Consider the following 27,670-nt stretch of genomic DNA (forward strand, 5'->3'; position numbering starts at 1 on the left):
GTGGCTTGGACGCGTTGGTTGACTGCGGTGGGGTCTATGTAAACTCAGGGCGGGCTTTTAGGTACCTACCGCAGGCGGTAGCTGGTGACGTCGCTTGCTCTTCACCTTCACGCGAATCACAAACAAATTCGTGACCAAGGTCTGGCTCGACTGAAGCCAGATCTATGGATTCGTATTAGACTATACATGAAGCTTTGCTCTATTCCAGTGCACGCCTGCCACAGTGAGTCGTTTAAACACGAAGACCTGCAGCACCTTCAGACGTGCATCAAAGTTCCGAGATAGTGCCAAGGCCGGAATTAATGTGAGCCTCATCAACACCTCGAGCAGCAACCTCGGAACTGTCGCGCACTACGAACCACGCGCGTCAGTGGACTATTCCTTGCCCAGTCGGCAACACACCACGTCAATCGACAATATCTGACTGTCAACATACCCCCGCCCGACCAAATCAACCTCGCGTCGTCCTCCGCATCACCTCCGCGTGGGGCTCTAGCACCCATCTAGCATCAGTGTCCAGCATCTCCACCACCAACCTAGCACCCAACCCTCAACCGTCCACCCACCCATAACCCACCACGTCCAACTCCCCCTCCTACCCACAATGGCCGACGCCACCAACCTCACCGAATCCGGCATAACCATCCCCTCGGACAGCGAAAACTACGACGCAAACAACGAGCTCACCTCTTCCTCCCCCGAATCCGCATCCTCAAGTTCCACACCCCTGATCCTCTATAAACCACCCACAATATGGGGACTGCTCCGTGGCGCAGCGATAAACCTCTTCTTGCCGTTTGTCAACGGGCTCATGTTGGGTTTCGGTGAGCTGGTCGCGAATGAGGCGGCATATCGGTTGGGGTGGAGTGGTACTAAGGTATGTCAATGTCTGAAGAAAGCTAAGGAAAGGACTTCTAGCGGAAGTCTGGAATTTGAGAGCAATGCTGATTAATACGTGCTACCAGATATTCCCGACTCATCGCTCCGGAGCCGATTCCAGACGCGTGGGACCAGGCGTGGAGATGCGAGCGGATCCTGTGGAGCGGAGGAGGAGGAATGGCCAGGAGCTGGATATGTACACGTCGCTGGAGTAGATGGGCAGTGCAAGGGGAGGTGGAGAGCCTGGAGACGCATCTGTATATACGAGTGCAATCAACGGCATTGCGTTCAAAGGCATCACGTTTCATCTTGGAATCGATTAAATCAAATCCGAGCTCTCTTCGTTTTAAGCATGGTTTACGAACGAGAGTTGGAATCGCAAACGAGCTTTCGATGCATACAAAACCGTAAACACTCATACGTTCAACATGTGATCGGGAGCATATGCGTCTCTTAGTATTTATACAAAATCTCTCGCTATGCGTATCAAACAACTCCCAGTCCTTTTGGAGATGCACGTACTACTAACACAAGGTCCAACACGCGTATATCATACATGGCCGTCCACATCTCCGACACGTCTCTATTGCCTATTTTGGAACCTGCGTCTCCTCTCAATCTCGTAATCATTAGCCCTCTTCTTCCTCCTGTACTCCTCGGGTGACATCTTCTTGTCTCCAAAGCCCATAGACCTCATAAAGCGATCCATGCCGTTGCCCGTCCGCCTCCAGATGTAGGCAAGGCGGTAGTTTCTGCGGTAGTAGTCCAGCTTCTCACTGATTGGCTTGCCTTTGGCACCTTCCTCGAAATCGATGTCCCGATCAGGATATTCCGTGTCGATTGTCTTGGGTACCTCCGTCTTGAGATGCGCAGGTATGGCAACTCCGGATTTGATGTTGATGCCGGACAACTGGCGACGGTTCATCGGGGCTGCTTTGCGGGTGGGTGGCTGGTAACGAGCCCTGCCATCGGCTCCCTTGACTTGACTCAACTTCGCCTCTCCCTTGACGACTTTGCTGTAAAGCTCGTTGCTCTCTTTGCTGGGTAGCGGTCGAATACCAATGAATTTTCTAAAACCATTCTGGCGAAGCAACCAACCAGTTAAACCGCCCATAATACCGGACATCAGGAAGTAGAGTTGGAGAGCAGAGGCCTGGAAAGCGGTGGCAACACCGAGGAAGACGGATAAACCAGTGAAAATCTTCTGACGTGTAACTGCCTGGGCTGTATCGGGCTGCACACCAGTTTCACCTCCGGTCTATTCAGTGTGTCAGTAAGATGAGAGCATCGTTCAAGAGTATAGACTTGCCTTGAAAACAGTATACATGATGGCTGAAGTTGCAGCCGGTAAGATGAAGTAAGGGTCGCGGTTGCTCAGATCGGTGAACCACAGAAAGCCATCATGCGCCATGCCGGGGACGGGCAGGTCAGCCATAGCCCTTAGGAATCTGAAGGCGGCAAATCCAATCCAGGCTTGCGCGATCATGAAACCTCCAGTGGCAAGCATACCTCCTACGTAGGGCTTCATGATTGCGGCCTGCTGCATCTTGTATAGATCGGCCTGTTGCTTGTCACCTCGAGCAAGGGCAGCCTCCATCTTCTCTTGTATAGGCTTGGTAACGGGTGCCAGTGAAGACATAACTGCCATCTTGTCTGAGCTCGCTGCCTGGAGCACGAAGGTCGTGCAACGGACAACGACACCGGCAGCAATGATGGAGCCAGCCCAGCCCATGCCTGACTGTAGGTAGATGGTTTCGATGCACTTCTCGAACAGAGTCGTCATACCCCAGCCGTAGTCAAGACCCAATTCCTGCAATTGTCCAGAATGATCGATGAGACGAGTGGGATCAATCTCGGCTGTGGGGAGAGTGTCCTTGACTGGCTCAGCATCGAAGAGAGTGTCGAGTGTCTTGGGTTCCGTCAATGTTGACGCGCCGTCTACTACCGCCTCGGCAGGCGCGACTGCTCCATCCACGACGGCGGGCTTGTCGATAGCTGCAGGAGCGAGCTCGGGCGTAGACGTGGTGACGACAGGCTCTGCGTGTTGTTGCGCAAACTCGGAGACGGGACGGTGCGAGAATTCGGCGATGGGGACGCGGTCGGCCGGTGTGAGAGAGCTGGCATCGACGGGACCACTAGACTTCCCCCAGCTCCAAGGAGCATACCATGAGGCGTTTCGAACAGACGACGCACTCGTCATGACATTATGAGTTCGGTTCGCGCCAGACTTCCACAGCGCTGACTGGAGCGGGCTCGTTCGACATGGTGGGCCAGTGAGATTCGCAGTTCGGGGAAGGGACGAAAACTACTACAATTAGCAATTACAACAAGTCGGCTCTGATGTGGCTGTTATGCAGAAGGAGGATCCTAGACAAGGTACTGGGCGAGTTGTATGCGAGAACGCGTGTGTGAATTGAACGAAGCGGGCAGTGGAATTCGCAGATGCGCACCTTCCTTGTAGCATTGGTCCGTAAGACTGTCGACTGTCGTGAGGCCAAAGGCGCAAGCTGGACCGGCCGCAGCCCTCTACTTGGAAGCATTGCGATGTGTCGTCCGCCGTCGTCGATGACCAGCATCGGCTTAGAAAAGTCGAGTGCACGGACGCCCCAGTAGCGCATTCCAAGCAAACCTCCGAGATCCCCGCATCATCATGCCCACAACCCACGGACAGCCATCATCACATCACACATCAGCAAATTGTCAATGGTCAGATTGTTGCATTATGAGTTCATTATCGAACATGGATTTAGCACCCGAGTCTCTCTACGCCTGTTCTGGGTATGTCGGCCAGTAGCCCTGTCTGCTCCCTAACACCCCTCTGATGCAATAAGCAGTCCATCATCGGACATGATAAAGTAAAAGACAATGCTAAAAACAACAGTCGTAGAACCCCGACTCAAACAATGATGAACCGTATTGTACAACGATCCTTGCCGTACGCCCCTAGGATGCTATTGAGAAATGATGCACCATAATTCTGGCGTCCGTGGCGTGTAGCCGTCAGACTTCTAGTCCATGTAGTTGTTGCCTTCGGTGACAGCCAGTGCCTCTTCTGCCTGACCGCCACCCATTTCCATCGCTTCGCCAAACATCTCATGTCCACTATTTGAGCTCTTGAAGGGGTCTTGCATGGGACTAGTTGGAGCTGCGGGCCCTGAACTCTCAAAAAGACCTGGGTCTAGAGGCGCAATCGATGAAGAGCCGCTGAAATTCAGTGGAGCACTCGTAGCAAATGTGGGCGAGTTGTTGAATGTAGACGTCGTGGTAGTGTTGAAGTACTCGCTGCTTTCACCCTCAGGTTGACCTTGACGAGGCTCACCGGGTGGAGTATGCGACTGTTCAGCGGCGCCCGACGGGTTGCTCGGTGGCTTCTCTCCATCCTTGCGCTTGAACTGATGGGTTTTGGTTTTGAGGTGCTGTGGGAGGTCGTCTGGATTGGTAATGCCCAACTGACTCATGAGCTTTTGCTGCTTCGTCGGTCGCGGCTTACGTGTAGACAAAGACACTTGCAGAATAGGCGGTGGTGTCGGGGCTACCGGTGCCCATTTGTGCAACTCCTGGCGGAAGAAGTTGATCTCGTTCGAGAGAAGAATTTCGGCACCCTCAAGCTTCCGAAGGTAGAATCGTTGGGTAGTAAGTTCATCAGGGCTTGACATCAATGGGTTGATGTATCGCGCGACGTACTCCCGGAACCTGGTACCGTGCTCGATCAGCGAGTCCAGTGTTTCCTCTTCCTCAGGTTGGAATGGCAAACCGGGGACTTCGTCCTGCCAAAGCTGGAGATCCTCAAGCTTTGGGCGAGTCGCATCGCGAGGAATCTTGACACGATAATCGCAGATAGGGCATGTGTACTTGTCGTCCTCTTTGACTTTTCCACGAGCGATCTTCAGGCACTTGCCGTGATACCTATCATTGTTAGTGCTTAGATTCTTGATGTAGAATAAGTGATCTTACCATTCGTGACACAATTCACACTCAATCATCATACCAGCTTCTGGTTTCCGACAGATACAGAAAACGTCTCGACTGGACAAGGGGCCGTCCTCCTCTTCTCCGTCGGCCGGGCTCTGTTCACGGGACGCGGGCTCTACGGGCATTCGAGGCTGGTCTCCCAAATCGAAGCAGGATCGATTACGCTCATCGACTTGTTTCATGTGCGCGTGTAGGATATGCAAGGGCGCGTTGGCTTTGCCAAAGAGCTTCTTTCCTCGCCTCATCCAATCTTCATGTCGCTTCTGCTCCTTCTCAAGGTCGTTCGTGCCATTGGGCTTTCCATTCAGCGCATTCAAAGACTCCATGGCGTTGCGGACCTCCATGTATTTTGGCCGTTGTGAGAAGTCGGTGTTCTTGCTTCGCTCGTACAGAGACATGATCAGCTCTTGTGCATCTCGTTGCTTCTTCAATATGGCGTCCATCGCGGCTCGGGTCTCTGGTGTTACCGGCAGATTGGTCGCTTGCTTGGAGAAGGCGTCGAGTTGCTGATAATGCACGTTCTCCACTTCCATGAGCTCCTTCGCCTTCTTCTCCCAGAACTCACCTTGATCTTTCTTCTCTTGCAAGAAGCGAAGGTCAGGATGATGCTCTGGCATGCCCACTTCAATGCCGTTCTTGATGAGTTCGCCAACTTCTTGGAGCGTCGGCGCAGGCTTTACCTTGAAGTCCTGTGCCTCTTGGAGCCACTTCAACTGCTGGACGACCTTTTCGAGAGATTCAAGCTCAGGTAGATCGACGTTGAAACCCTTGCCTTCTTCCAGGAGCTCGTCTAGCCGTGCAATGCTTTGCTCGGAAGTGCGCTCGCGTAAAGCGGTGCGTGCTCTGGTCTGGAATTCGACAATGCTTTCAGCGCGTTCTCGGAGCGTAGTTATTTCCGGGCTATCGAACCCTAGATCTTTTGCCTGATTGAGAAGCTTTTGTATGTTCTCCACATTGCGATATTCGCGATCTTTCTCGTCTGCCTCAGCAACAGCCGACTTGCTTGGCCGTCCTCTTCCAGGACGCTCTGCTTTGCGACGGGCTTGTTGCTTCCGAGTGGTGTAAGAGGTAGCTTCATCAGCAACTTCCTGGCATTTCTCGACGAAATCTTTCAGATCCTGGAGACCGCTCAAGTCCCAGTCGATCTTCTCGCCTTCGTGCAGGAGCGCACGTAGGGACTTCAACTGAGGTCGAGGACCCTCGGAAAGCAAAGCCTCCATCTTTGCCTCCCAAACTTCGGGTGTGCTTGCTTTGTCGACAATCTTTTGTACCAGCGCATCAAGATCGTCCTCCTGCATGCGGTATACGAGCTTGTGTTGGAGCTTGGCTCCGGAGTAACGCTCAGCTTCTGGGGAGTCTTGACAACATTCAAACCATCCAGCGTGCTGTAGACACAAAACCTTCTTGGTCTTCTTGCAGTAGAAGCGAGATAGATAGCCATATGATTTGCAGAAGGCACAAATCAATTCATCCTCATGCATGTCGGCATCATCGATGATAAAGTCGAGTTCGCAGGAGTCCCCGGCATTGCCAGTACCGTCAACTTTGCAAGTATGCGCTTTCGCAGCTTTGTGTTTGTCCAGGAATTCATCGCGTATCCGTGACTCTCTGGCAAGCATTCGCTCCATCGCAGGGGCAAGCCACTTGGCAGTCTTGATGGTTGTGTCCTTGCGTGATGCTGCTGCCAGCAGTAGTTCGTCGTGAGAGAAGCATGGTTGACGGCGGTAATCCTGAAGGCGTTGAACTCCGTGCTCTCCAAACGGCTCCCAGTCGCTCGGCGCGAAGTTTACAGCTTCGTTCAAATTGAAGCCATGATTGAACCCGGCATGATAGGCTTCTGGGAAGGTTATTACAAACTCTCCAGCACGTTGGTCGATCGCATAGACTCTAACACCAGCCTTCAAGAGTTGCTCGGGAGTCAACAGCGTCACGAGCTGGAACAAGAGATCTGGCTGGCTCTCAAACAGTTCTGGTACAGCTTCACGCATGGCTTGCTCGAACTTTTCGGTGTCCTCGGCTGGTACGCCGTACCATGTCTTGGTAGCGCCAAAATGTTGATAATTTGCTGAATACGTGTAGTGATCCTCCGCATGCCAGCAAAAGGTCGAGAATACCATGCCCACGTATAACCAGGGTACGGTCATACCTGAGATGTCTGACTTGATATGGCGGAAAAGCGAATCTGGTGCATAGGGCAGTACAGTCAAGTTCCATGGATCGGTCGAGTAGGGGTCGCGTGGGTTCTTCTCTATAGTTGGGAAGCCACTTCCGTGTGTCGTGGAATGTATGTCTGCTCCATACTCTACTTCGACTGTCTCCGTGACGTTTGCAACAGAATGCCAGAACTCACGTTCTACATCATCTTCAGTAACTGGTTTTGGCAAATTGGTGACCGGATCAAAGGCCGTCTTGCCGACGAAGTGATTCTGCTTGAATAGCTGGGCTCGTTCCTGGAACTGCTTGAGCGAGTAAATGCCCCCTTCTTCAAATCCAAACTCGCCTGTGCCTACGAGACATCTAGGGCAGTGCCAGTCGTATGCAGGGATAGCCTTGATGGGTGGGTCCAAGCAAGAACCATGGTAACCAGCGTCGCAGCTGTCGCAAAGTAGGATATTCTGAGGGTCATTGTCGGTACCGCAAGTCTCGCATCGGTCGCCAGGTCTGTCGTCGGCTGATCGAACGCGTGGGAAAGTTCGACTGGGGGTCGACTGGCGAGGCTGAGTCATGTGTGAACCCGCTACGGTAGGAGGAGCATCCTTTTTGAGTCGCTTGCTACGCCGCCCGTTTGCCTCATCCACATCGTCGTTTGCACTACTCTCCGGATCCTGAGAGAAGGTTCGCTTCAGTTGGTTGAAATGCTGCCCATTGGCTAGCGGGGTCAAGCCGGCTCCAGGCGGTCTGAAGTCCGGGGTGTTGTCAGCTGAGAGCATGGGACTGCCAGCATTGCGCAAAGGTGTTGACGTGCGCGATTCCAGCACATCTCGATGTAAAGCGCTCGGTGGGTTGGCCGCAGTAAAAGCACTAGGTGTAGAGGGTTGCGTAGACGGCTTTTGTGCTGAGTTCGCATTGACCGCTGTGAAGCCTCCCGAGTTCACCGGCGTGAAGCCCCCCTGCATGGCAGGTCGTGAGAGCTCTGGTGGTGGAGTTGGCACAGAGTCACCCTGCAGTGTCGCGTTCAGCGCTGCTGAGGCTCGCATAGCCGGTGACTCGGTAGCGTTGGCGACAGGCGTGCCCTGCAGCGATTTCTTTATCGGCGAATGGGCTGGTGACGGTGTGAAGGGTCCGCCATGCTCGTACTCCAGCATCTGCTGCACACCAGGTTTGACGAGTCGCAGATACTCCTCGTATGGGTGTAGCCATTTCTGATACGAGTTTTTGAGCGATGTCGACAGTGAAGACATTATCTTGCCGCTGTAGCCAAGGTCGCGTCCGATTTCAGCCCATTTCTTCTGCTTGCAAACACGTTCGAATCCACCTCTCTTCTCAACGGCCTTCTTGAGCTTGTAGAGATCCAGGGGGCGTTTGTCCACGCTCGGAAATCGAGTGAGACTATGGCCATGTTGCTTGTGGAATTTGGCGAGCTGATCGAGATAGTTCAAGTTGGCACGCGTGCCACCTTCAACCGAGTTGAGTTCCTGTCGCCGCGTGCGGAAGTGGAAGCGCTCAGTATCGATAGCGAATGGTGGCTTCCAGCTGTCTGGTGGGACAATCTTGACGATGCCGTACTTTTGCCCTTCTTCGCGAATGCTTTGGATGTATGCCACCGGGTCCTTGAACTGCTCGGCTGTCGGTCGATATGTCGGAGATTCGCGCAGGCCAAAAAGACGGTTCTGTTTGGGTGGCAGGTGGTTTGGCGCTCCATGTCCTCTGCGCTCCACGGTAGCGAGATCCAGCGGCGCTGCCTTGCGCGCGCTCAGAGGAATCGTGCTGGCCGCACTCGGCTGCGCACCATTCGTTGCAGGCACCGCAGCACCACCCATTCTAGATTTTGATGCGCCAGCTGCTGCGTCAGGCGTTCCACTGTCCGTGGCAACTCGAAAGGTAGTCATAGTGGCGCCCGTTGGGGGCCCGCCGGGGGGCATGAAATCGACCATAGTCTTCGTGCTCATGCATCAAGCGCTGTCGCTGCGTGCAGCCCTAATTGCAGCCTCGTAACGAGATACGAGATGGTATGGAAGGTATAGCGATTGTCGTCGGGCGTGATTCGGTCGGTGGTGGGCGCTATCGAAGAGATATAGGCGTAGGCATGGGGCCTCTACAGCGGCAGGCGACCGCTTTCGGCCGCTTGGACTGTGCAATTCACTCGAAACAGAGGCAAATGCCAGTGCGGCTAGAGAGTTGTCTGTTAGCGACCGTCGTGGTTGTGGCAGCACGTGCACAGCGAGGTTGGCGAGGCGAGGTGGAGGAGATATGGAGAGGATGGATGGGTCCGCTGAAGGGTGCGAGATTCCCGCTAACGGCGGATGCATATCACGCCCGCCCAACCTGGTACCGAACCCAGAACGTCGAAAGCTTGGTGCAGCAGGGACGGCTAATATTATGCACGACGCTTCGACTCTGTGCGTCACATCGATGGAGACATACAGAGCATTTCAAGTCAATACATTCGTCGCATTGATGCGGCATCGAGATGCCACCTTGGACTGCAGTCGTGTGGTGAAGTCTGAGAGCTACGTCGTGCCGATCTGGCGACTGCACGCAAGGCTGCCGACCTCACCTCCTCGGCCTTTCTTTTGCGCCGCATTCTACCATGATGACGACCAGCGAACTACATTGGCTCCCAGAACAAGCACATATTGATCTGACTCAGATGCTCTCCATTGCGACTTACTTCTTCTTACTTTCCACTGTGAACACATGCACGGCCATCTTCGCCACTTGTTTGCATCACCATACCGGATCTCGAAACAACAAGCGTAACAGTAGCAGCATCGCGCATTCCTATCATATACTGTCGCGGTCTTTCTATCTCTGAGTTAAATTCACCTCGACGCCTGAACTGCTGCAGGTGAGGTCGGTAGCAAGGTTGTCTCGTCGGGAAGCACCCCAGCCCACCAATCACAACACACTCCATCTGCACCATCCCGTCAGCCCTAACTGGCGGCTGCACGCTTTTGGATGCGATCAACAATAACATCACGACTTCATCTTTGTCATGAACTCAATCATGGCCGACTCTGTCAAAATCGAAAGCCGGCCCATCCCAGCCTTCTACTGCTGTTACCTGCTCCGCTCCAAAAACCGAAAAGCCTTCTACATCGGCAGCACCCCCAATCCGGCGCGTCGTCTAGGCCAGCACAATGGCTCAAGCAAGGGCGGCGCGAAGCGTACATCAATGCAGGGGAAGCGGCCGTGGGAGATGACGTGCATCGTTACTGGCTTCCCCTCCAGAGCCGCCGCGTTGCAGTTCGAATGGGCGTGGCAAAACACGCACGCCACCCGACACATAGAGCGTGAGGTGCGCGACGCGAGGCTGGAGGAGCTTCAAAAAGGCAGAAAGAACCCATCACCAGTCAAAAGACCGCGACCACCAATGTCACTGGAAGCGCGGCTGAAGAATCTGCATCATCTGTTAGGTGTCGGGAGTTTCAGCCGATGGCCGCTGAACATCCGTTTCTTTGCCCAGGACGTGTTCGCGCAATGGGAGAAACATATCTCTAAAATGAAGACGAAGCTACGAAAGGACGTTACCATCAGAGTGACGCCGGCTGAGCTGCCCAAACTTGCACCGGATGTACAGAGCGAGATGCGAACGCACTTCATTCCAGAAATAATACGAGCGATCCCTGTTGCATACGAGGATTGCAAGGCACATGTCGAGAAGTCGAAGAACATTCTGGGAGATGGCCAACAACGAACCTGTGGTGTTTGCAGATTAGGCATGAGTGCTGAGGACTCGCTTGTGCTAGTCTGCCCGGTAGAAACGTGTCGCGCAGTATCACATATGGCCTGCATGTCACGGAAATTCCTCGCAGAGGAGAGCAATGCAGATGCACTCATTCCAATCCAAGGGACATGTCCAAGCTGCCATACTTCGCTAAGATGGTCAGACCTGATGAAAGAGCTCAGTCTACGCATGTATGGCGAAGAAGATCTGAAAGTAATGTTAAAAACAAAGCGGAAGAAGAAGTCGGATGGAACAGTCGAAGAGGATGCGGATGAGTTTCCAGACATTGATGAACTCGAGGTTGACATGGACGAAGATCTCGATGAGACATGGGGGGAGAATTTGAACGACGACGAGGACAAGTGATTTTGCTTCATTCCTGGACGAGAACATCTACCACCCTTCCACCGTCCCTAGAGGCAACTGACTCTTCGCAACCCGCTCAATACACCTATCAACCTCCTGTCTAATCTTTGCCGCTACATCCGTCATACTCTCGCCCGCATCGATGCGCACAAAGTCCTCGCCCTCTTTCTTCTGCATCATCGTCTCGAACAGCTCGCGCACTCGATCCTGCATATCCTTCCTCTCATACTTCTCAGTACCATAGCCGCCTCGTTTCGCAGCGTCGTCAGCGGAGATGTCGAGGAAGAGACACAAGTCAGGACGTGGAAGCCCGACTTCGGGTTTCCGGCACCACTCGAGGCTCATGCTGGGGTTTTGCTTGGCAGCGGAATATACGCAGCCGCTGTAGTAGTAGCGGTCTACGATGATGGTCGTTCCGGCTTCGAGGTCGGCTTGGATGGAGGGTCTGGAGTATACGTTGAGATATTTGTGTTGCGATGTAGATGGACGTGTTTGGCTTACACTGCTTCCCACCGGTTCGCAGAGAACAGGAGATGTATGACATGGTCGTCTTGTTCGCTCTGACCACTCAAGTAGCTGTTGATCATTTGACCAATCGGTGTCGTTCTATCTAAGCCATTTGTTAGTCTCCAACTCAGTTTGATTCAACGTGCATCCACGCGCCAGCGAATGGCTCACTATTTACGCGCACGTACCAGGGAACCGCATATGCCGCACCTTAATCCCGTCATTTTGCAGGTCATCAACGAGCATTTGACATTGCGTTGATTTGCCTGCTCGATCCAGGCCTTCGAAGACTATTAGTTTGCCTCGCGCCATGTTGTGGGGTTTGTGATACAAGAGGTCGTTGCTACCCTGCAGCGGTTGTTGCGCGACTGACGCGAGGCGTTGGTGGGGCCGTCGCCACTCCGGCGCTATCTATGGATGGGCCGACCTTGACCACCTTACCATCGCGCTTCCACCATCATTCTTCGTCGATTATAATCTGTCAAGATTTCAGGGTCTCCATTGGCTATAAATGCACTGACCGGTTTTTGAACTGTCTCGGCAGACGCATGTCAGCATACGAGCATGCATAGCCAACTAGCCAAAGATGGCCAGTCGCGAAGCACCTCTCGGTACTGTAACGAGGGAAGGGTATGTTGTGTCACTCTACCTCGCATTAAAGGCGTATTCCATAGGCAGGATGACACGCACGTCAGCGCATGCATATGGCTGCACTGGTAAAGGGCGGCCTCAGATGAGGGGAAAGGCACGAGGCTGAGCTGAACTTCTACTTCTTCCCATCTTTCTTCATCTCTTCTCCAGGAACGATAGAAGATAGGACTCCTAATATCACGGAACATTCCACACTACTCTACGCATCAATGACCGAGACAGAAGTAGAGATCGTTACCGCGAACTTGACAAGGCTTTATGTAGAGCCCCCAACCGATAAGATACCCGGTTCTGCATTGGACAAGCAGCCTGCAAGCATACCCGCAGGCAACAGTTCTCTCGATGAATCCATCAAGGATGATCGCGCATGCGATTTCGCCAGTATCACCCCCTCCAAGGTTCCTCAGCTTTCACAAGTTGATTCCCACGAGGAAGGGGCAGACAGTATTACCCTTGTCAAGTCACAACTTGCCCAGGCACAGGAAGAACTGCGAAATATCGGACATGAACGAATGAAACGTCTTGAAAAAGGACGCGTACTCAGGGAGAGACTCAGAAAATGTGAGGATGAATTAAAGCAGACACAGCTCGAGAAGCTACAGCTCGAGCAGCGCGATAGCGAGTTGCAAGAGTTGGACGGAAGATGCTCTACGATCCCTGACGACATACACTTCGAAAGGAATCCTCAGGGCGATTTGACAGTGCAGGTTGTCTTTTCTAGGACGTTCACCTTCACGCCAAAATACATCTCTCGAACCGTCACAAGTTGGGACAGAGCCGCTATTGGCTGCTTGAGACTGGATGGACGCCTGTACAACGCTAAATCTGGGAAGACGCGAGAGGATTTTGGCGACTTCATTAATAGTGACCATTGGACCTCCAAAGCTCAAGACCTTGCCGAGATGGTCAACATCAAAACGAAGAAAGGATTTGCTACTCATGTAGAGCCACAGTTGATGGCCTTTTACATCACCCGCACTCTTTCGGAGTCGGGATACAGCCTAGAAGACTTCGTCAACACGCCAATAGTTCCTATCGAGGAGAGTTGCACAGAACTCAAGAATATCATCATCAATGTTAGCGAGCCGATATGCGAAAAATGCACAGAGTTCGCAGTTGCCGTAAACAAAGTCGCGAAAAATCATGGATACCATTTCACGCTAGAAAATAAAAGAAAGTATGCTACCAACGGAAATAAACAGGGTGTTTCGGATCCACAGCCTGTTCGTTTTGCGGACCGGTGAACTCGCTCAGGCTACGATGCTGCATGTGTTACGGATCAAGAGTTGTTTGGGCGATCTACTACGGACCGCCTCAAGCGGTTGTCGCAGGGAGTTGTCTTGGACGTGCAGGTCTCTCGTATCGATTCTTCTTCTTCCCCATGCAGAATCTCAAAGCAGACTCAAGTAATCGTAGATTCAATGACAAAAGTGCTGGTAATCTACTAGGCGCACCAAATGCAAAGAGGTCATGAGCGACCATTTGTACACCACTCATCCGCGCGGTTAAGTGAGCTCAGATCGACACGAAGTGTGCTTTCTGGGCTAGACAGTACAACAGCGAATGCAATCATGAAAATACTCAAGTCGAACCCATCCACGATAGCAAATGAGTTCTGGGTGGTAGTAAACACGTACACTAGCTCTGCGAGATCCAGATTGTTCAGAAATGACAATGGCACACACCACACTTCACCTGAATCATAGCGACACTGAGTGCAAACTGTCAGCAAACAAACGCGCTCGTCGCCATATAATCAAGCCTATTCTTGGTCTTGGTAATGTGTGTTATTATCTTCACAGCGATGTCTACAGCAGTTATCGCAACGTGCCCTACTCCGCTCGAGGAGTTGAAGAGACCATGGTCCGCGACTGCATTGACAGAGACTCAAGAACAGCGTCGATCAGACGTAGCCAGTGCGAAGATACTGTGGTCCCAAGTTTTGGTGGAGTTTCGGCAAAAGCAAGGAATGACCGTCAAGAATTACAATCTCAGAAGGAAGAGGCAGCCGTTCTTCCAGTTCTTAGATCTACCCGGTGAGCTTCGCAACATGATATACGACATCTGCCTGGACAACGAGAAGACGACAAGAAACCCTGATATGACGAAGAGAACGCGGGTTAATCGGGGATCAATGGGAAGCAAGACTTTCTTGGACCACAACATACGGCAAAAGCGCGTAAAGGATATCCGCGCGCGAAAGCCCACTAGAGAACATAGAGTGCGAGATGCCACCCGAAAAGTTGCGCTCGAAAAGATTGTAGAGAGACGAGTCAAGCTCGCAACTCGTTCGAGGGACGGACTTACAGCTGGCGCCCACGAAGCCTTCTACTTGTACAAACTGGAGCACGACATGTATACTTTGCCATCAAAGAGGGTGACAGATGGCCAAAACAACCACGACCAAGGCATATTCAGGTCGGGCAACAGGACAACGAAGAAAGGTGTCCTGGAGATCGATGTCAGAGGCAACCTAGTCGACGACCTTCCGATGCTTTCCTATGTCGATCGTGCGATCTTCTCCGAAACCCTGTTCCTCTACTACTCCACGGTGAGAGAAGGGTTGTGGATCAAATGGACAGTCCGGAACCTGGACTTCTTCCCGTTCCTGCGATTCTATCAGGCATTCACCAAGGGTGAAAACGCGGTTGAAATTCCACCTTCAAGACTACACATTGAATTCGACAAGGAGAAGGAGGAGACTGATGACGGCCTACATGCGAAGAAGTTTGTCCATGTAAAGAGACTGGTTGAACTGCACTGGCTGGACGGCTTTTCGCTCTGGGGCTGCTTAACCGGGTTATCTGATCGTCAAGATTGCAAGGGACCGTTCGGAGACTACATGTACTCTGTCCGTCAGGTCGTGGCGTTGTACCGTATCGACCACGAAGCTTGGAAGTCGCTCTCTGTTGAATACCTTCGCCGTTGTGAGGAAATGGGTGATGACGACGCTTTGGAGAGTAACTTCGCAACACTCTCCGACGCCGAGCTTGTTGAAGCAGTCATCGATATGCTATGCAGAGCGATTGAGTACAACCTCGGGTACACAGGCAGCTATGGACGCATTGGTCGCGATCAGACTGAGTGGGATCAAGACATCTTCGAAACTTTCAGGTATAAGGGATCGCATGTCAAGACGGCTTATGAGAAGGAGCATGCGATTGTTCGTGTTGTCAGCCTGTATCGGAAGAAGGTCGACAGGACACTGCGGGATCGGCTGGGAGAGGTGTACGAGGATTGGGAGAGTGTTCCAGATGACGCGCTCATTCCTGAAGGGGTGGTGTTGTGATAGTACAGATAGATCGTAATATCTCTGCTTATGGCACATTGTGCGCGCCTTCTTGTTTGAGATCGTCGCGCAAAAGCCGATGCCTGTTCAACTTCATCGAGCAAACGGGACACGGAATGTCGGGGTTAACAAAGACCGGTTCCTCATATGTCTAGAACTGTAGTGCTGACATCGCGATACATCCGAAAAGTCCCCTTTGGTGTGTGATGAATCTCTCCGAGTTTGTGCCTGGCGAATCAGCGTTGGTGCTCCGGAGATCGGCCGAGCAACACGTGACTGAGATTTTGTCAGCACACCGTCGACCTACAACTTTGGTGGATCCAGGGCGTAAATCTCGACAACCCAAATTGCGGATGCCTAAATTCCGATCCGACATAAATCGCGACGTTTGCGAAGCGCAATGGAGTTCACAATCCACAGCCTCCACTATCTGAGCTGCAAGTCGCCGAATCAGAGTCAGCGGAGCTTGCTACTCTTACTACCTAGGTCCTCGCCGGATACGTCGATCACCGAGTGACCGAAGATATTCGGAATATAAGAGCAGTTGAAGACCTCCGATTCCTTCATACGAGCCTTCATTACACCTTCCAACACAAAATGTCATCACCGAAACTTATCGTTCACCACCTCCAAATCGGCCAAGGGGAGCGCATCCCATGGCTCCTCGAGGAGCTCAACATTCCTTACGAGTTGAAGCTGTACAAACGCTCGCCACTTCTGTCACCACCTGAGCTTCAGGCGGTCTACCCTATGGGTGCTTCACCCGTCCTTGAAGACCTTACCGATCCGTCCAACCCCGTTAAGATTGCCGAATCTGGCGCCATCACCGATTACATCATCCACAAGTATGGCAACGGACGGTTGGCCCTAAAGCCACAAGACAAGAACTTCGCAGACTACCTCTACTGGCTTCATTTCGCGAATGGCTCGTTGCAGTCTGGACTGTTCAGAAGGGGCATGTCGCGCGGCATGGTTGGCGAAGACGACCCTCGTTACAAGGGCCAAGTCGCACGTTGTGATAAGATGCTGAGCCATATCGAAAACCGTCTTCAAAACAACAAATGGCTTGCAGGCGAGGAGTTCACCGCTGCCGAGACCATGACGGGGTGGTGCTTCACAACGATGCGCAAGTTTGAGCCAATGGACTTGACCGACTACCCGGGCATTTTGGCATGGCTGGGTCGCATTGGTGAGCGCGAAGCTTACAGACGCGCGATGGGTAAAGCCGATCCTGATCTCGACATTGAGCAAGGGATCAGCGCAAAGGGTCCTCCGATGATGGAGGCATTCGTGAAGGCTATGGCGATGAAGCCGTGAGTCCCTACTATGGTTGGGGAATGCGCGGCTGATCACCATAGGGGTCGCCAAAAGCTGTAAATAATGATGGAAAAAAAATGAATACTAGCTCCGCTCAAGAAAGGGAAACTCTCTTCTCATCGATTGTCTGGTTCAATGCATCTTCTGTTGATGATGGTGATGCTTGACATGTCGCTGCGTGCGTGTGCGACGAAGATAGCCCGGGATGGTCGGCCGCGTCCTTCCGGGTCCACTTTGACGCGAGTAGTCAGGTACAACAACACGCCATGCCTCCGACCTCATCATGGCCACCTGATCCATCACACCACTCTGCCGCTGCAGGTACGCGTCGCATCATCACTGGGATGATTTCGAAGGTACCAGAAATTGGTACCGTAGCATGAGCGTGACCTGAGAAGATCGTGGTCATGGCGAGCGGGGTTTCCTGCCAACCAGAGCGGTGGTACAATGAGATCACATAAAGCTTGCTGACCCCTCACGAGGGCATCTCCGCATCTGGGTACAGCTACATAGCTTGCTTCGAAGACACTTTCCAGCTAATCATACTGCTCAATTGCCCTCTACTTACTCTCAAATTACCGCCACAGCTTCAGCTACAGCTCCTCACGATGGCAGCAAAATACTCTCGCCGACCCAGCTACCTTGACGGCCCACTGTCTCCTTCCATCATCCCCGAGCTCGCGATTCTACCTCAGCCTCTCCCTGCCGACAAGGTTCCCTGCGGCCAGCTCGTCTCCAAGACGTCAAAGTACACATCCAAAGCCCTCGAAGACCGCGACTACGACGACATTGGCACACGATGGTATGTCAGAGTCTATGTACACGACTCATGTATTATATACTGACTTCCTCAGGTATAAAGACGTCATCTTCTTCAACGCCGAGAACGGAAACTTCGTCGAGAGCTTCGGCGGCACGCACCTACTCCAGAAGCCGCTTGACAAGGGCACAGAGGCTGGAACAATCGAGGCGGACGAGCAGAGTGTGAGACTACTCAAGGATGCCGATGCCGCACTCCAGAAAGTCTGGCAAGATGAGGAGGCCAGAAAGTGGATCATGGAACAAGACCAGGCCGGCTTCGTGGTCGCCCATCGCCAGGTCTCCAACGCAAGCTACAAACGCGCCAGGCTTGTCGACATTGGCAATAAAAATTGGGAAGTCGTGCGCGAGGTTGGCAATGAAGATGCTACTGGTAAGCGCAGGGACTCTGGTTTGCCTGTTGAGACGAACAGCAAATGGGACGTGGTAGGGGTCGTGGTTAAGAAGATCATCGTCGAGGGCGATCGTGTGAAGCTCGGTGATGAGCTCGGAGCTCAGTACTGGCAGTAGCAGTATAGCTGAACAATCTCATAGCATATGTATATTTCTTACAATTTTAGCAACTTGTCGAGGATGCATCTGTCTTCCGTGTGATTGTACATAAACGAAATATCATTTCGGTATATTCTGCGATATTTGCTCGCGGGTCTCTGATTGGCCACTATGAAGACATGTCTCCGTTAGGCCTTCCATAACGACACAGGGGTGCGGGTATGTTGCTGACATATAGCATTGTTCTTGCTGTGAAAGCGACGTATGATAAGCGCATATTGTTCAGCACAGGAATCATGATACGACGTGCACATCTTGAATGAGCGTCAATCGTAGGAGAAAGTGAATCTACAATGGGTTGCGATGCGTTCATATTATGTACATGGGAAGTATATAAGCCTGTCCATCTACCTGTCTATGCATTCACAAGCAAATGGCATCATATACCATAACCAAGACTTATCTTGTACTTGGCTTCCAAAACTAACACTAACATGACGCCGTCATCGAGCGACCCAACTGTCCTTAACAACACATTTCACTTCGAATCCTCAACACATACCTTCAATATCAAATGGACGTCGCTGGGCGCTACAACATCACAACCACTCATCTTTATACATGGCACTCCTTGGTCTTCCCGCGTCTGGGCACCCTTCGCACGCGCTCTATCACGCAAATACCGCGTCTACCTCTTCGATAACCCTGGCTTCGGAGAGTCACCCATCGAACAACTTCTTCCTGATGTCGACTTCAACCCCAAGAACGAAGTGGAGAGACTAGACAGCGATCTCGCTCGCCAAACCTCAGCCTTCGCCGCCCTCTTCAAACAATGGGAAAAGACCGAGTCGTGGAAGACAGCTCCACAAGTCGTCGCTCACGACCACGGCGGCTTAATGAGCCTGCGTGCCAACTTACTATACGACTGCCGCTACTCCAGTCTCTGCCTGATCGACGTCGTCGCCATCGGCCCCTTCGGCCAACCCCTCTTCAAAAGCGTGGCAGAGAACCCCAAGGCATTCGAAAATCTACCTGACATGGCTTTTGAAGGTATCCTCGAATCATATATCCGCAACGCTGCACACACTCCATTGGACGCTGAGACGCTGAGCACGCTCAAGGCGCCGTGGCTCGCAGAAGGCGGGAAAAAAGGCTTCGTCCGCCAGTTGTGTCAGGCTGCGCATCGGAGTACGGAGGAGGTTGAGGGGCGGTATGCAGAGGTGGGGCGAAGTTTTCCTGTGAAGATCATCTGGGGAAAGCAAGATAATTGGATTCCTGTAGAGGATGCGCATAGGCTGGGGGAGGCGCTAGGTGCCAAAGAAGTGGTGGAGATTGAGGCGGCGGGCCATCTGGTCATGTATGATCAGCCGGGTCAGTTGGGTGTTGAGCTGGGCATTTGGTTAGCCTCCTTGGGCGTGTAATTACTATTTACAACATGACGAATCCGAAACCCTCTATTGATACAGCAACGTCTCAGTATCATGTTTGCGGGAATCCGTCGCGTATTACTATGTACTCTTCGCGACTCCTATGAGGTAGCCTGAGGTGTCCATGCACTCTTCCTACGACGCACTTCAATCTCTACTGGCAGAGGGACCTTGTATCTGATGACCCACATCTTCTTGGGCTTCTCCGCAAGTGGCTTAAAGTCATAGTTTAGTAGCAAGTTGGCGAAGATAATCTTGAGTTCATGCGAGACAAAGAAGCGTCCAGGGCTGCATCATTGTTAGTACAAATCTTAACGTGAAATTAGAGAGTACCCACCAAGCATGTCTTCCGTGGCCGAAAGGAAGATGATTAACACCCGTAGTGACAAGGCCCGTTTGCTTCAGCTTCAGCGCATCAATATTTTGTTTCTCTTCCGCGCTCATCACCTCATACTCCTCTCTCGGCCGCGAGTATCGGAATGCGTCAAACTCTTCTGGGTTCTCGGTCATGTCTGTATCGAGGGCCATCGCTCCCCATGGACATGAAAAAAGCGTTCCGTACTTCAGATGCACACCCTCAGGTGTTGTGACACCGTCCTTTGCTACAACCTTGCGGTGCACGAATGTAAGGCCGATAGGTGAGGCACGCTGTGATTCGCGAATGGCAGAATCGATGCGGTACATACGGCTAAGAGCATTTTTCGTCCAACTTCCCTCCTCTTGGAAGATGCGATGCGCTTCTTCGCGCAACTGTTCGACAACTTCTGGTTCACAGCCTAGTATGCAGACAATGGTTTCGAACGCGGTAATCGACGTCGTGTGTATGCTGGCGAAGTTAAGGGGCAAGACGCGCTTAGCGATGCGGTCGGGTTGCATCTCCTCGGGTCGTCCCTCGGCCTGCGCAACTCGGTAGCTCCATGTGATGAAGTCATTCGGCTCTTTCCAACTCTTGTACTCAGGATCTCCGGCATCTTTCTTCTCAAAATCCGAGATACGTTGCTTGATCATGGGTATTGTGAACTTCGAAGACAGCCAGTAGTGGTACTTGACAGGCAGACTTAACACCGTTCCGACGATGGGGTGCAGCGCTTTGGGGACAAGAAACATGAGAGCCTGATTGCGGATGACGTCCTTCGTGTAGCTCAGTACCGCTTCTAGGAATTTCGGCTCGTGACACAGTGACTCTCCAAGAAGCATGCGGTTGGTCAATACTGGAATCATCTCCATGAATGACTCCAGGACGTCCAACTTTTTCCAGTTCTCTGTATCTGTTCCATAAACGTCGGCAATCGTTCGTGGCACCTCTTCTTCAAGACCCGGTATGATCGCAGTGAGGTTTCGAAAAAGGCTCTTGTGAAGGACATGTTCATGGTAAGCATCTTTCAAGATGTATGGGTTGATGAACGAATAATCGCCCTGCAGGGAATCGTAATGCGCTTGATGCGCACTCAGTACAGAATCTGGTTGATCAAACATCCAGCGCATTTGACTTTGAGGCATGACAATCTCAGCCTGCATGCCAAGCGTCGCGGGTAACACAAAGATCTTGCCGTCGCGGCTGTATTTGTTGTAACCAGCCAACAGCCATTCTTTGCTCTTCGTCAATGCAGTAAAATTGCGAAAGTCGGCGATCCAGCCTTTGCCGTAGCCCATCCATGGTATGGTCGATGGTGGTGATGGTGCTGTGAGGAAGTGGTAAGCACTTGCGACGATCAGGTAGGTGATTGCTGCAGCGGCGAAATGTGAAAAGGTAAAAAGGCCGTGAGGCTCAGCCTCTTGGCCTGAGTCTGCCATGGTAGGTATGATCGAAGCAGAAGCAAGGGGCGATGGACGGCATCCCATGTCAACACAGGGGCCGTCATATACTATTTATGATGATCGACCCGGGAAAGCACCGTCGCTTGGAGGAGATGCCCCGCTTCCGTGCGCGCGGCGATTCGCGCACGCTACGTCGCACGACACGACTTGCATGCCCACATCCGTCGACTTTACTACCGACCTGCCATACCTGGCTGCTTATCACGATGTGCACCTTGCTTACTGTGTCAGTTGCAGCTGGAGATATTGCCGGGTAAATTAAGGTTCATTCGCTCCAGAGCTCTGACAATTACAGATCCGCGGCGCTACCGTCGGGTACGCTGCTCCCGAGCTCATGAGCGGAGCAGTCATAGACGGTCATGGCTTTCATCAAACAACGGTTTCGGCAAGACTGATTTTCACATGTCATTCAAGCCAAAAGCTCTCGACCACTATCTCGGCTACATGCCTCTGTTTGTTGCATGCATTTCAGTATAGTATGCTTCATGGGCCTTCGCTACCAACGTTCAAGTCAGGCGATTTCACTAGTGAGGTTTTCCTGTGGCGGTTGTCTGGAAGCACGAGAGGCTTAACAGCTCGGTGATGTTAATGAGGTTCCCAGCAGACTGTGTCGTACCTTTCGTAGCAGGTGAGCTATCCTTCATAGCTGACTCACTGCCGAGGGGTCGAGTATGACCCGCTATGTCCAGCTTCTCGGTGGGTCGATCAACTGCAAGCACGGAGCGACTGCTACCGCCAGGCTCGCTTGGGTCTTCCGCGTCCATAGTGTTCTTGACCACTTAGTCTATTAATGCTCGTAGCGTGATGCTGTAAGTATGCTTTGGAGGTCAAGTCGGATAAGAGCAGAAGCTGATTCATACCGCGATGTTGTATTCCATGCACTCAAAGTTCTTTGCTCTATGCCCAACGTCTACCAAGAACACAGCGCGTATTCGAAATCTGAATGGCTGCAATGAAGCTAGTAGTATTGACAATACTGTGGTGTTTCATGTTGTTTGCTTACGATGTTTCCGTTTGGCTCTAGACAGGAAAGTACTCCCCGAGACACTAGCTTCTGATGTCTTATATCTGCTAGTCAGATGTAGCATGTACTGGTGCTAAACATCGAGTCCGTGCGTAGACCGCTGATAACATATAGAACTGCGAACACAGCCAAGTCCCTCTTGCGATACTGGATAGTACGTTTAAGGCTGCTTCCTTTTCCAGAAAAAACCAAAGATGCCACGAGAACTTGTCGATTTCCTTAGGTACCAAAGCTCATAGGCTCCCATATATCCAAGACCCTTGACCCTCTCAGAGTAAGAAGTACTCGTGACTGACTTCAGCTGATCTTCCCAGATGAATCTGATTTCATCGACATTGCTGCCGGGAGCGTGGGGTGACTCGGTGTCGTTGTCGAGGCAGAGCTTCATGTCTCTCGTCACCATCTCTGATAAATGATCTTCAAATCGAAAAGAATTGAGGACGCGTTCTCTATGAGCAGACGGAGTGATATCCACCCAGCCGTCTTTATCGTCATAGAATATGAACGTAAGACTAGCGATATACAAGCAAGGCAAGAGCGCAAAAGCGGCTGGAAACCTGGCAAATATATCCGGTTTATCCAGAATTGACGTCGGGATTCCGATCTCGACATGTGTGATCTGATCGACCTGAATAGGGATATTGATGCGGAGCGGTGCGCCATAGGTCTTGTTCCAGGTACTCATTACGTCTCTGAGGAAGTGTTGCATGTTTCGGACAATCTCGATTTCGGCTTCAGCCTTGAGCTTTTTGCAAGAGAGGAAAAGAGATTGATAGTCTGCGATATGGCCGTTGAGCGGAGGCGACATCTCGGCGTACATTTTGAGGCGTAGCTCGGCTGGTAGGCCTAGCAATGAAGCGGCCTTTACGTCGTTCGTGTTGGTGTGAGGCACATTGCGACCGTGAAAAGGGGGATCCGTAATAGCCACTGAGGACACACTATGGGTTGACATTATGTGGTGGAAAAGTAAGATTATCTTCGCTGTTGCACCGATTTTCTCTTTAAGGAAATCCGTGGTAGTATTTATGGCTAGCTAGCTGTGTAGCAGCCTAGGGCAGGACCCAGGCACCACGCACTCCGCCGAATTTCACTGGTTTCGCATTGAACAACAGGCGAGAAACGACCTCGTCCCTAGGTAGCGAAGGCAAAAGAGTATTTACATTAGCAGAAGGCGGATTGGGTCAGCAGTGGGGCAATACGTGCGATCAGCAATTATGTTCTGCTTCTGCTGTATTGACTTGACTTGTTGGCATTTGCACTACCGATAATGCATGGGCTGTGGGGTCTCGCGATCGCCGACACTACCGCATCTTGGTAGTCCTCGAGTATGAGGCCATTTGCTGTCGGTCGTAATTTGCAAAATCTTTGAGGTTGAATGAGGATGGAAATTCGTTCGACATACCCGGAGTGAGCGGATGCCCCAGCTGTTGGCGGGCGCGTGTTCTCGATGAACTAGACCTCGGGAATTGTGACGTCACATCCTGGCACGTGCCAGCAACACTATCCTCCAGCGTGCCTCCCCAACTGACGGTTCTTCACATCATCACTTCACAACCAAAACACCACCAGATGAAGTCTGCCGTGGTATGAAGCTCAGCTGGTAGCCACCTAATCGCATGTCGACATCCGCGGGGACCGGGGTTGGGCAACAAGGGATTGCCTATTGTAGCCTAGCATGCATTCAGCACTGCGGCACAGCAATCGTATCCAACATGTCTCTCCAGTCATAAGACGGCCTTGTCCACGATGTTTGCGATCACTCTCTACGAGTTTTGATCCCTACATTCTCCCATATTTGAGCTTACGTTTGAGACCCGCACGCGCAGCTCAGCACACCTGAAACATTCATTAAATATATATACCACTTCGCGATCACGATGCAAGCCAGCTCATCTACGAACGTACCATCGGGCACCGGGAGACTCGAGGCTTTTAACGCTTCACTATCGGCACTCATCCAAGCTAATCGGGCACGTCTCGCCAGCGCGGGTGGTATTCCTACTACTACGTCTGTTTCAGCTCAAACCGCCGAATTGTCTAGCAAAGGCAACGGCAAACGCAAAAGACGCGATTCTCATAGCAAGACACCAAAGATGCGAAAGACGCGCACACTGAAAGACCTTGTGAGGGTATGCAAAGAGCTCGGAGACACGAGTGACAAATCGCAATTGCTTGATCGGTGGAAGACGGTGCGCAAGTGTGCTCATCATGACAGATTGCGATACATTACACACGATCTCGTGCTTGAGCTGGAGCAACTCTGTACAGATCTCAAGACCCAAGGAGGAGCCTCCGGCCAAGTCCGGGATCTTGCCAGAGAGCGGTATTGGGAGGCCGATTCGCCTCTAACAAGCAAAGGTATTTTGAAAAGCTTTCACCTACTAAGATATTGGATATGTGCTTATTGCTATGATCAGAAAACCCACTAGAAGAAGATGCGCCGGTGTCTCACTGGACCCCACTCCAACTCAAAAGCTGGGCTCTTTACTTGGAATGTCAACTCCTGTTCGCCAGTTTCGGTGTAAGAATCAGCCTTGTTCAATACGAACATCTCTCAAACAAAGGCGAAGATAAGATGGCTGCGTCGTTTTGGATCGCTGTCATGAAAAGACTCGATACCCCTGGACGTCATAAATACCTGGGCTCTGCTGTGGATGTTATCGATACCTATTTTGGCGATGACTGGGACTTAGCATCAGAAGTCAGTGATTCAGACGATTTGGACTCTAATTTTGACGACGACGACTACGCATGGTTCGCAGGTTACAGACTCAGCCCAAACGTCGACATCCCCATAGCGCGTTTTACATCACGCGTTTGTCTCGAGTTGAAGCGAATGGCCCAGGTACCGCGCGGCAATGTCAGAGCCTTTCCACTTGCTCTCATATTGCGCATGGACGTTTTGGGAAGAGCGCGACTGAACTTGTTCAAGCGATTCGTGCCGGTCGATGAGATAGACGCATTCCTCCAAATTCTACTGAGCCAGGAGCCCAGAGCCGAGCCGTATCCAGAACGCCCGCTGGACTGTGCCCATGCGTTTCTCTATCTAAACTATTTCATCACGGGTGAAACATTCGGTAAGATATCAACTTAAACATGTAATCACATCAACTAATTTGATATGTCCTTGTCAGGTATGAATGCCCTCCATTTCCAGGGACCTCTCATCAATGCCTTGTTACCACTCGTGTGGCGCGATTTGCGGCGAGAGTATCGACGGAATCTCAACCTGGCTTTTGGTCGACGACTACCAGCTGAACTGTACGAGGAGATACTAGATCGCATCGAAAATGCGCATGATCTTCCCAAGGACCAAGCAGACTGGAAAGAAAAGTTGAAACTGATGCAAATCCACTGGGATCCTTTGTCGATTAATGGTCAACCATTCGAGTTCTGAATGGTGACATTAATGCATGTTTCTATCGTTTCAGGTTTTGCTGAATACCAAGGCCCATAATTTGGGCAGATGGCTATAGAGATGGAAAGAACCTTTACATTACTGTACACCTGTCTTCAGTATTCTTATTCACTCTCATACGAAAAATGCACAGGAAAAGGGAATCTGGAATAAAGACTAATGATGTGATATTGCTATGATACAGGATTGAACCACATCCACCAGGCAAGCAGAAAGTTGAAGGGGTGTTCTACTAGAGAACCCGTGCCCAAGAAAACAGAGGCTCACTAATGCAACGCCTCGCTTATAGACACAAAGAATGGGAAGTATACACAAATCTCCGAGTAAATCTAGCACACGAGCTAGCTTCTTAGACACACTGGGAGTACCAGTCGTTGGCAGCCTTGCAGCTACCCTTGGCGCAGCACTTAGCACCGGTGAAGCCCTTGCCACCGCACTGTCCGTACATGGAAGCGCAGCCAGCAGCGGGGGCAGCCTCCTTGGTAGGAGCAGCAGGAGCAGGAGCGACGACAGTGGCCATGGTGGACTTAGCAGGGGCGGCGGGGGCGGCAGGGGCAGGGGAGACCTCCTCCTTGGCGGGAGCAGAGGAAGAGCCACCAGCGGCAGCACCGCCCTTCCAGACAGCAGGGCCGGGCATGGGGAAGGCCTTGCGGCCGTTGTAGATGCTGAAGTTGGCGTAGGGGTCGGTGGCCTTGTAAGCACCGGGGAATTTGACCATGGGGCCAGGCTTGCCGCTACCACCGCCGGTAACCTTGACCTGCATGCAGGAGACGTAGTGCTCGGGCTGGTTGACGTGGGAGCGGTGAACACCAATGTGCTCGAAGCGGACGAGGTACTCGCCGTCGGGGGTGTCCTTGGGGATGGTGGCAGTGACAGTGTCCTTGTTGTAGGTGCACCAGGAGTTGCTGGTGAAGTCACCGCTGCCGCAGTCACCCTCATCGAAGATCTTGAACCAGTCGCCAGATCCGTCGTAAGACTGGACGCTGCCGGGAGCAGCGGACATGTAGACCAGGGCAGGGCCCGGGTGCTGGAACTTGGCACCAACACCAAGCTTGGCGGTAACGTCGTCGCCGGCCTTGACGGTCAGGACCTGGACCTTGCCGCCAGTCTTAGCGGCACCCTGGTTGCAGACGATATCGGGACCGTCGGCGGTGGAGCCATCACGGATGTCGGCGGCCGGGTTGGAGGAGAACTTGATGGGGTTGTACGCGACCTTGCGAGTGGAAGGGCGGACGTATTTGAATTGCGGCTGGGCAACACCACCAATGAGGTTGGTGTCAAAGAAGTAGTGGGCGGTGGCCACTTGGGCGACGGCGCTGAAGACGATGGCGGAGGCGGAGAACTTCATTCTGGCTAGCAGTAATGAAACTTGTGTAGTAATTGGTAAAAAGAAGTGAAGGAACGAATGTAAAGTGCTGAAAAGCGAGTGTAGAAAGCGATTGAAACGAATGTATTGCTTGCTGGTGAGTTGTAGATGTTGGACGGTCGTCCTGATTCTTATATCAAAAGTCCTCCACGCATTGTACCAAACATCTTCATGCAAGCCAGGCGCCTAGACACCGGTGACCTGGTTCCAAACGGACGACAATTTCCCGTTGTAGCAATACCAGGAGATGGGATGCAGGTTTCATCGACAACTACAGTCTTCCTTCCGTGATTGTGGGTGTTCTGGATCGCTTGGGAAGTGGACATGACCGTGATCCTTAGGCCGTTCTAAGCATAGCAGCGCTTGTGAAAACATGCGACTCATTGAAAGGAGGCACGGAAGCTGCTGGTTCGGAAAGTAAAGTCAATGCAGATGTGA

At 52.1% G+C, this 27,670-nt stretch overlaps 14 protein-coding genes across 14 annotated transcripts; 8 read left to right on the forward strand and 6 right to left on the reverse strand.

Moving 5' to 3' along the window:
• Nucleotides 1-604: 604 nt before the first annotated feature.
• J4E79_008951 (uncharacterized protein) lies at nt 605-1,094 on the forward strand (the record flags this gene model as incomplete). The annotated part of the gene is made up of 2 exons (XM_049357803.1): nt 605-877; nt 966-1,094. 2 exons carry the CDS (start codon nt 605-607, stop codon nt 1,092-1,094), a joined length of 402 nt encoding a protein of 133 aa, XP_049207842.1.
• A 368-nt stretch (nt 1,095-1,462) lies between these two features.
• On the reverse strand, nt 1,463-3,079 carry J4E79_008952 (uncharacterized protein; the record flags this gene model as incomplete). Its single annotated transcript, XM_049357804.1, has 2 exons — nt 1,463-2,137; nt 2,198-3,079. The coding sequence occupies 2 exons, from the start codon at nt 3,077-3,079 to the stop codon at nt 1,463-1,465; spliced, it is 1,557 nt and encodes a 518-aa protein (XP_049207843.1).
• An 808-nt stretch (nt 3,080-3,887) lies between these two features.
• On the reverse strand, nt 3,888-8,900 carry J4E79_008953 (uncharacterized protein; the record flags this gene model as incomplete). The annotated part of the gene is made up of 2 exons (XM_049357805.1): nt 3,888-4,785; nt 4,834-8,900. 2 exons carry the CDS (start codon nt 8,898-8,900, stop codon nt 3,888-3,890), a joined length of 4,965 nt encoding a protein of 1,654 aa, XP_049207844.1.
• A 1,106-nt stretch (nt 8,901-10,006) lies between these two features.
• On the forward strand, nt 10,007-11,104 carry SLX1 (Slx4p interacting protein; the record flags this gene model as incomplete). The annotated part of the gene is made up of 1 exon (XM_049357806.1): nt 10,007-11,104. One exon carries the CDS (start codon nt 10,007-10,009, stop codon nt 11,102-11,104), a length of 1,098 nt encoding a protein of 365 aa, XP_049207845.1.
• A 27-nt stretch (nt 11,105-11,131) lies between these two features.
• J4E79_008955 (uncharacterized protein) lies at nt 11,132-11,923 on the reverse strand (the record flags this gene model as incomplete). Its single annotated transcript, XM_049357807.1, has 3 exons — nt 11,132-11,549; nt 11,606-11,714; nt 11,800-11,923. The coding sequence occupies 3 exons, from the start codon at nt 11,921-11,923 to the stop codon at nt 11,132-11,134; spliced, it is 651 nt and encodes a 216-aa protein (XP_049207846.1).
• A 548-nt stretch (nt 11,924-12,471) lies between these two features.
• On the forward strand, nt 12,472-13,771 carry J4E79_008956 (uncharacterized protein; the record flags this gene model as incomplete). The annotated part of the gene is made up of 2 exons (XM_049357808.1): nt 12,472-13,370; nt 13,711-13,771. 2 exons carry the CDS (start codon nt 12,472-12,474, stop codon nt 13,769-13,771), a joined length of 960 nt encoding a protein of 319 aa, XP_049207847.1.
• Nucleotides 13,772-14,231: 460 nt separating this feature from the next.
• Nucleotides 14,232-15,551, forward strand: J4E79_008957 (uncharacterized protein; the record flags this gene model as incomplete). Its single annotated transcript, XM_049357809.1, has 1 exon — nt 14,232-15,551. The coding sequence occupies one exon, from the start codon at nt 14,232-14,234 to the stop codon at nt 15,549-15,551; it is 1,320 nt and encodes a 439-aa protein (XP_049207848.1).
• A 597-nt stretch (nt 15,552-16,148) lies between these two features.
• Nucleotides 16,149-16,868, forward strand: J4E79_008958 (uncharacterized protein; the record flags this gene model as incomplete). Its single annotated transcript, XM_049357810.1, has 1 exon — nt 16,149-16,868. The coding sequence occupies one exon, from the start codon at nt 16,149-16,151 to the stop codon at nt 16,866-16,868; it is 720 nt and encodes a 239-aa protein (XP_049207849.1).
• Nucleotides 16,869-17,476: 608 nt separating this feature from the next.
• On the forward strand, nt 17,477-18,197 carry J4E79_008959 (uncharacterized protein; the record flags this gene model as incomplete). The annotated part of the gene is made up of 2 exons (XM_049357811.1): nt 17,477-17,670; nt 17,723-18,197. The coding sequence occupies 2 exons, from the start codon at nt 17,477-17,479 to the stop codon at nt 18,195-18,197; spliced, it is 669 nt and encodes a 222-aa protein (XP_049207850.1).
• A 476-nt stretch (nt 18,198-18,673) lies between these two features.
• On the forward strand, nt 18,674-19,600 carry J4E79_008960 (uncharacterized protein; the record flags this gene model as incomplete). Its single annotated transcript, XM_049357812.1, has 1 exon — nt 18,674-19,600. The coding sequence occupies one exon, from the start codon at nt 18,674-18,676 to the stop codon at nt 19,598-19,600; it is 927 nt and encodes a 308-aa protein (XP_049207851.1).
• A 107-nt stretch (nt 19,601-19,707) lies between these two features.
• Nucleotides 19,708-21,400, reverse strand: J4E79_008961 (uncharacterized protein; the record flags this gene model as incomplete). Its single annotated transcript, XM_049357813.1, has 2 exons — nt 19,708-19,894; nt 19,944-21,400. 2 exons carry the CDS (start codon nt 21,398-21,400, stop codon nt 19,708-19,710), a joined length of 1,644 nt encoding a protein of 547 aa, XP_049207852.1.
• Nucleotides 21,401-22,608: 1,208 nt separating this feature from the next.
• J4E79_008962 (uncharacterized protein) lies at nt 22,609-23,400 on the reverse strand (the record flags this gene model as incomplete). The annotated part of the gene is made up of 2 exons (XM_049357814.1): nt 22,609-22,853; nt 23,130-23,400. The coding sequence occupies 2 exons, from the start codon at nt 23,398-23,400 to the stop codon at nt 22,609-22,611; spliced, it is 516 nt and encodes a 171-aa protein (XP_049207853.1).
• A 1,141-nt stretch (nt 23,401-24,541) lies between these two features.
• On the forward strand, nt 24,542-25,845 carry J4E79_008963 (uncharacterized protein; the record flags this gene model as incomplete). The annotated part of the gene is made up of 3 exons (XM_049357815.1): nt 24,542-24,806; nt 24,866-25,525; nt 25,583-25,845. The coding sequence occupies 3 exons, from the start codon at nt 24,542-24,544 to the stop codon at nt 25,843-25,845; spliced, it is 1,188 nt and encodes a 395-aa protein (XP_049207854.1).
• Nucleotides 25,846-26,215: 370 nt separating this feature from the next.
• J4E79_008964 (uncharacterized protein) lies at nt 26,216-27,214 on the reverse strand (the record flags this gene model as incomplete). The annotated part of the gene is made up of 1 exon (XM_049357816.1): nt 26,216-27,214. The coding sequence occupies one exon, from the start codon at nt 27,212-27,214 to the stop codon at nt 26,216-26,218; it is 999 nt and encodes a 332-aa protein (XP_049207855.1).
• Between the last annotated feature and the right edge of the window lie 456 nt (nt 27,215-27,670).

This window comes from Alternaria viburni (assembly GCF_023758015.1).
Source record: "Alternaria viburni strain BMP 2772 chromosome Unknown scaffold_22, whole genome shotgun sequence".
Lineage (NCBI taxonomy): Eukaryota > Fungi > Ascomycota > Dothideomycetes > Pleosporales > Pleosporaceae > Alternaria > Alternaria viburni.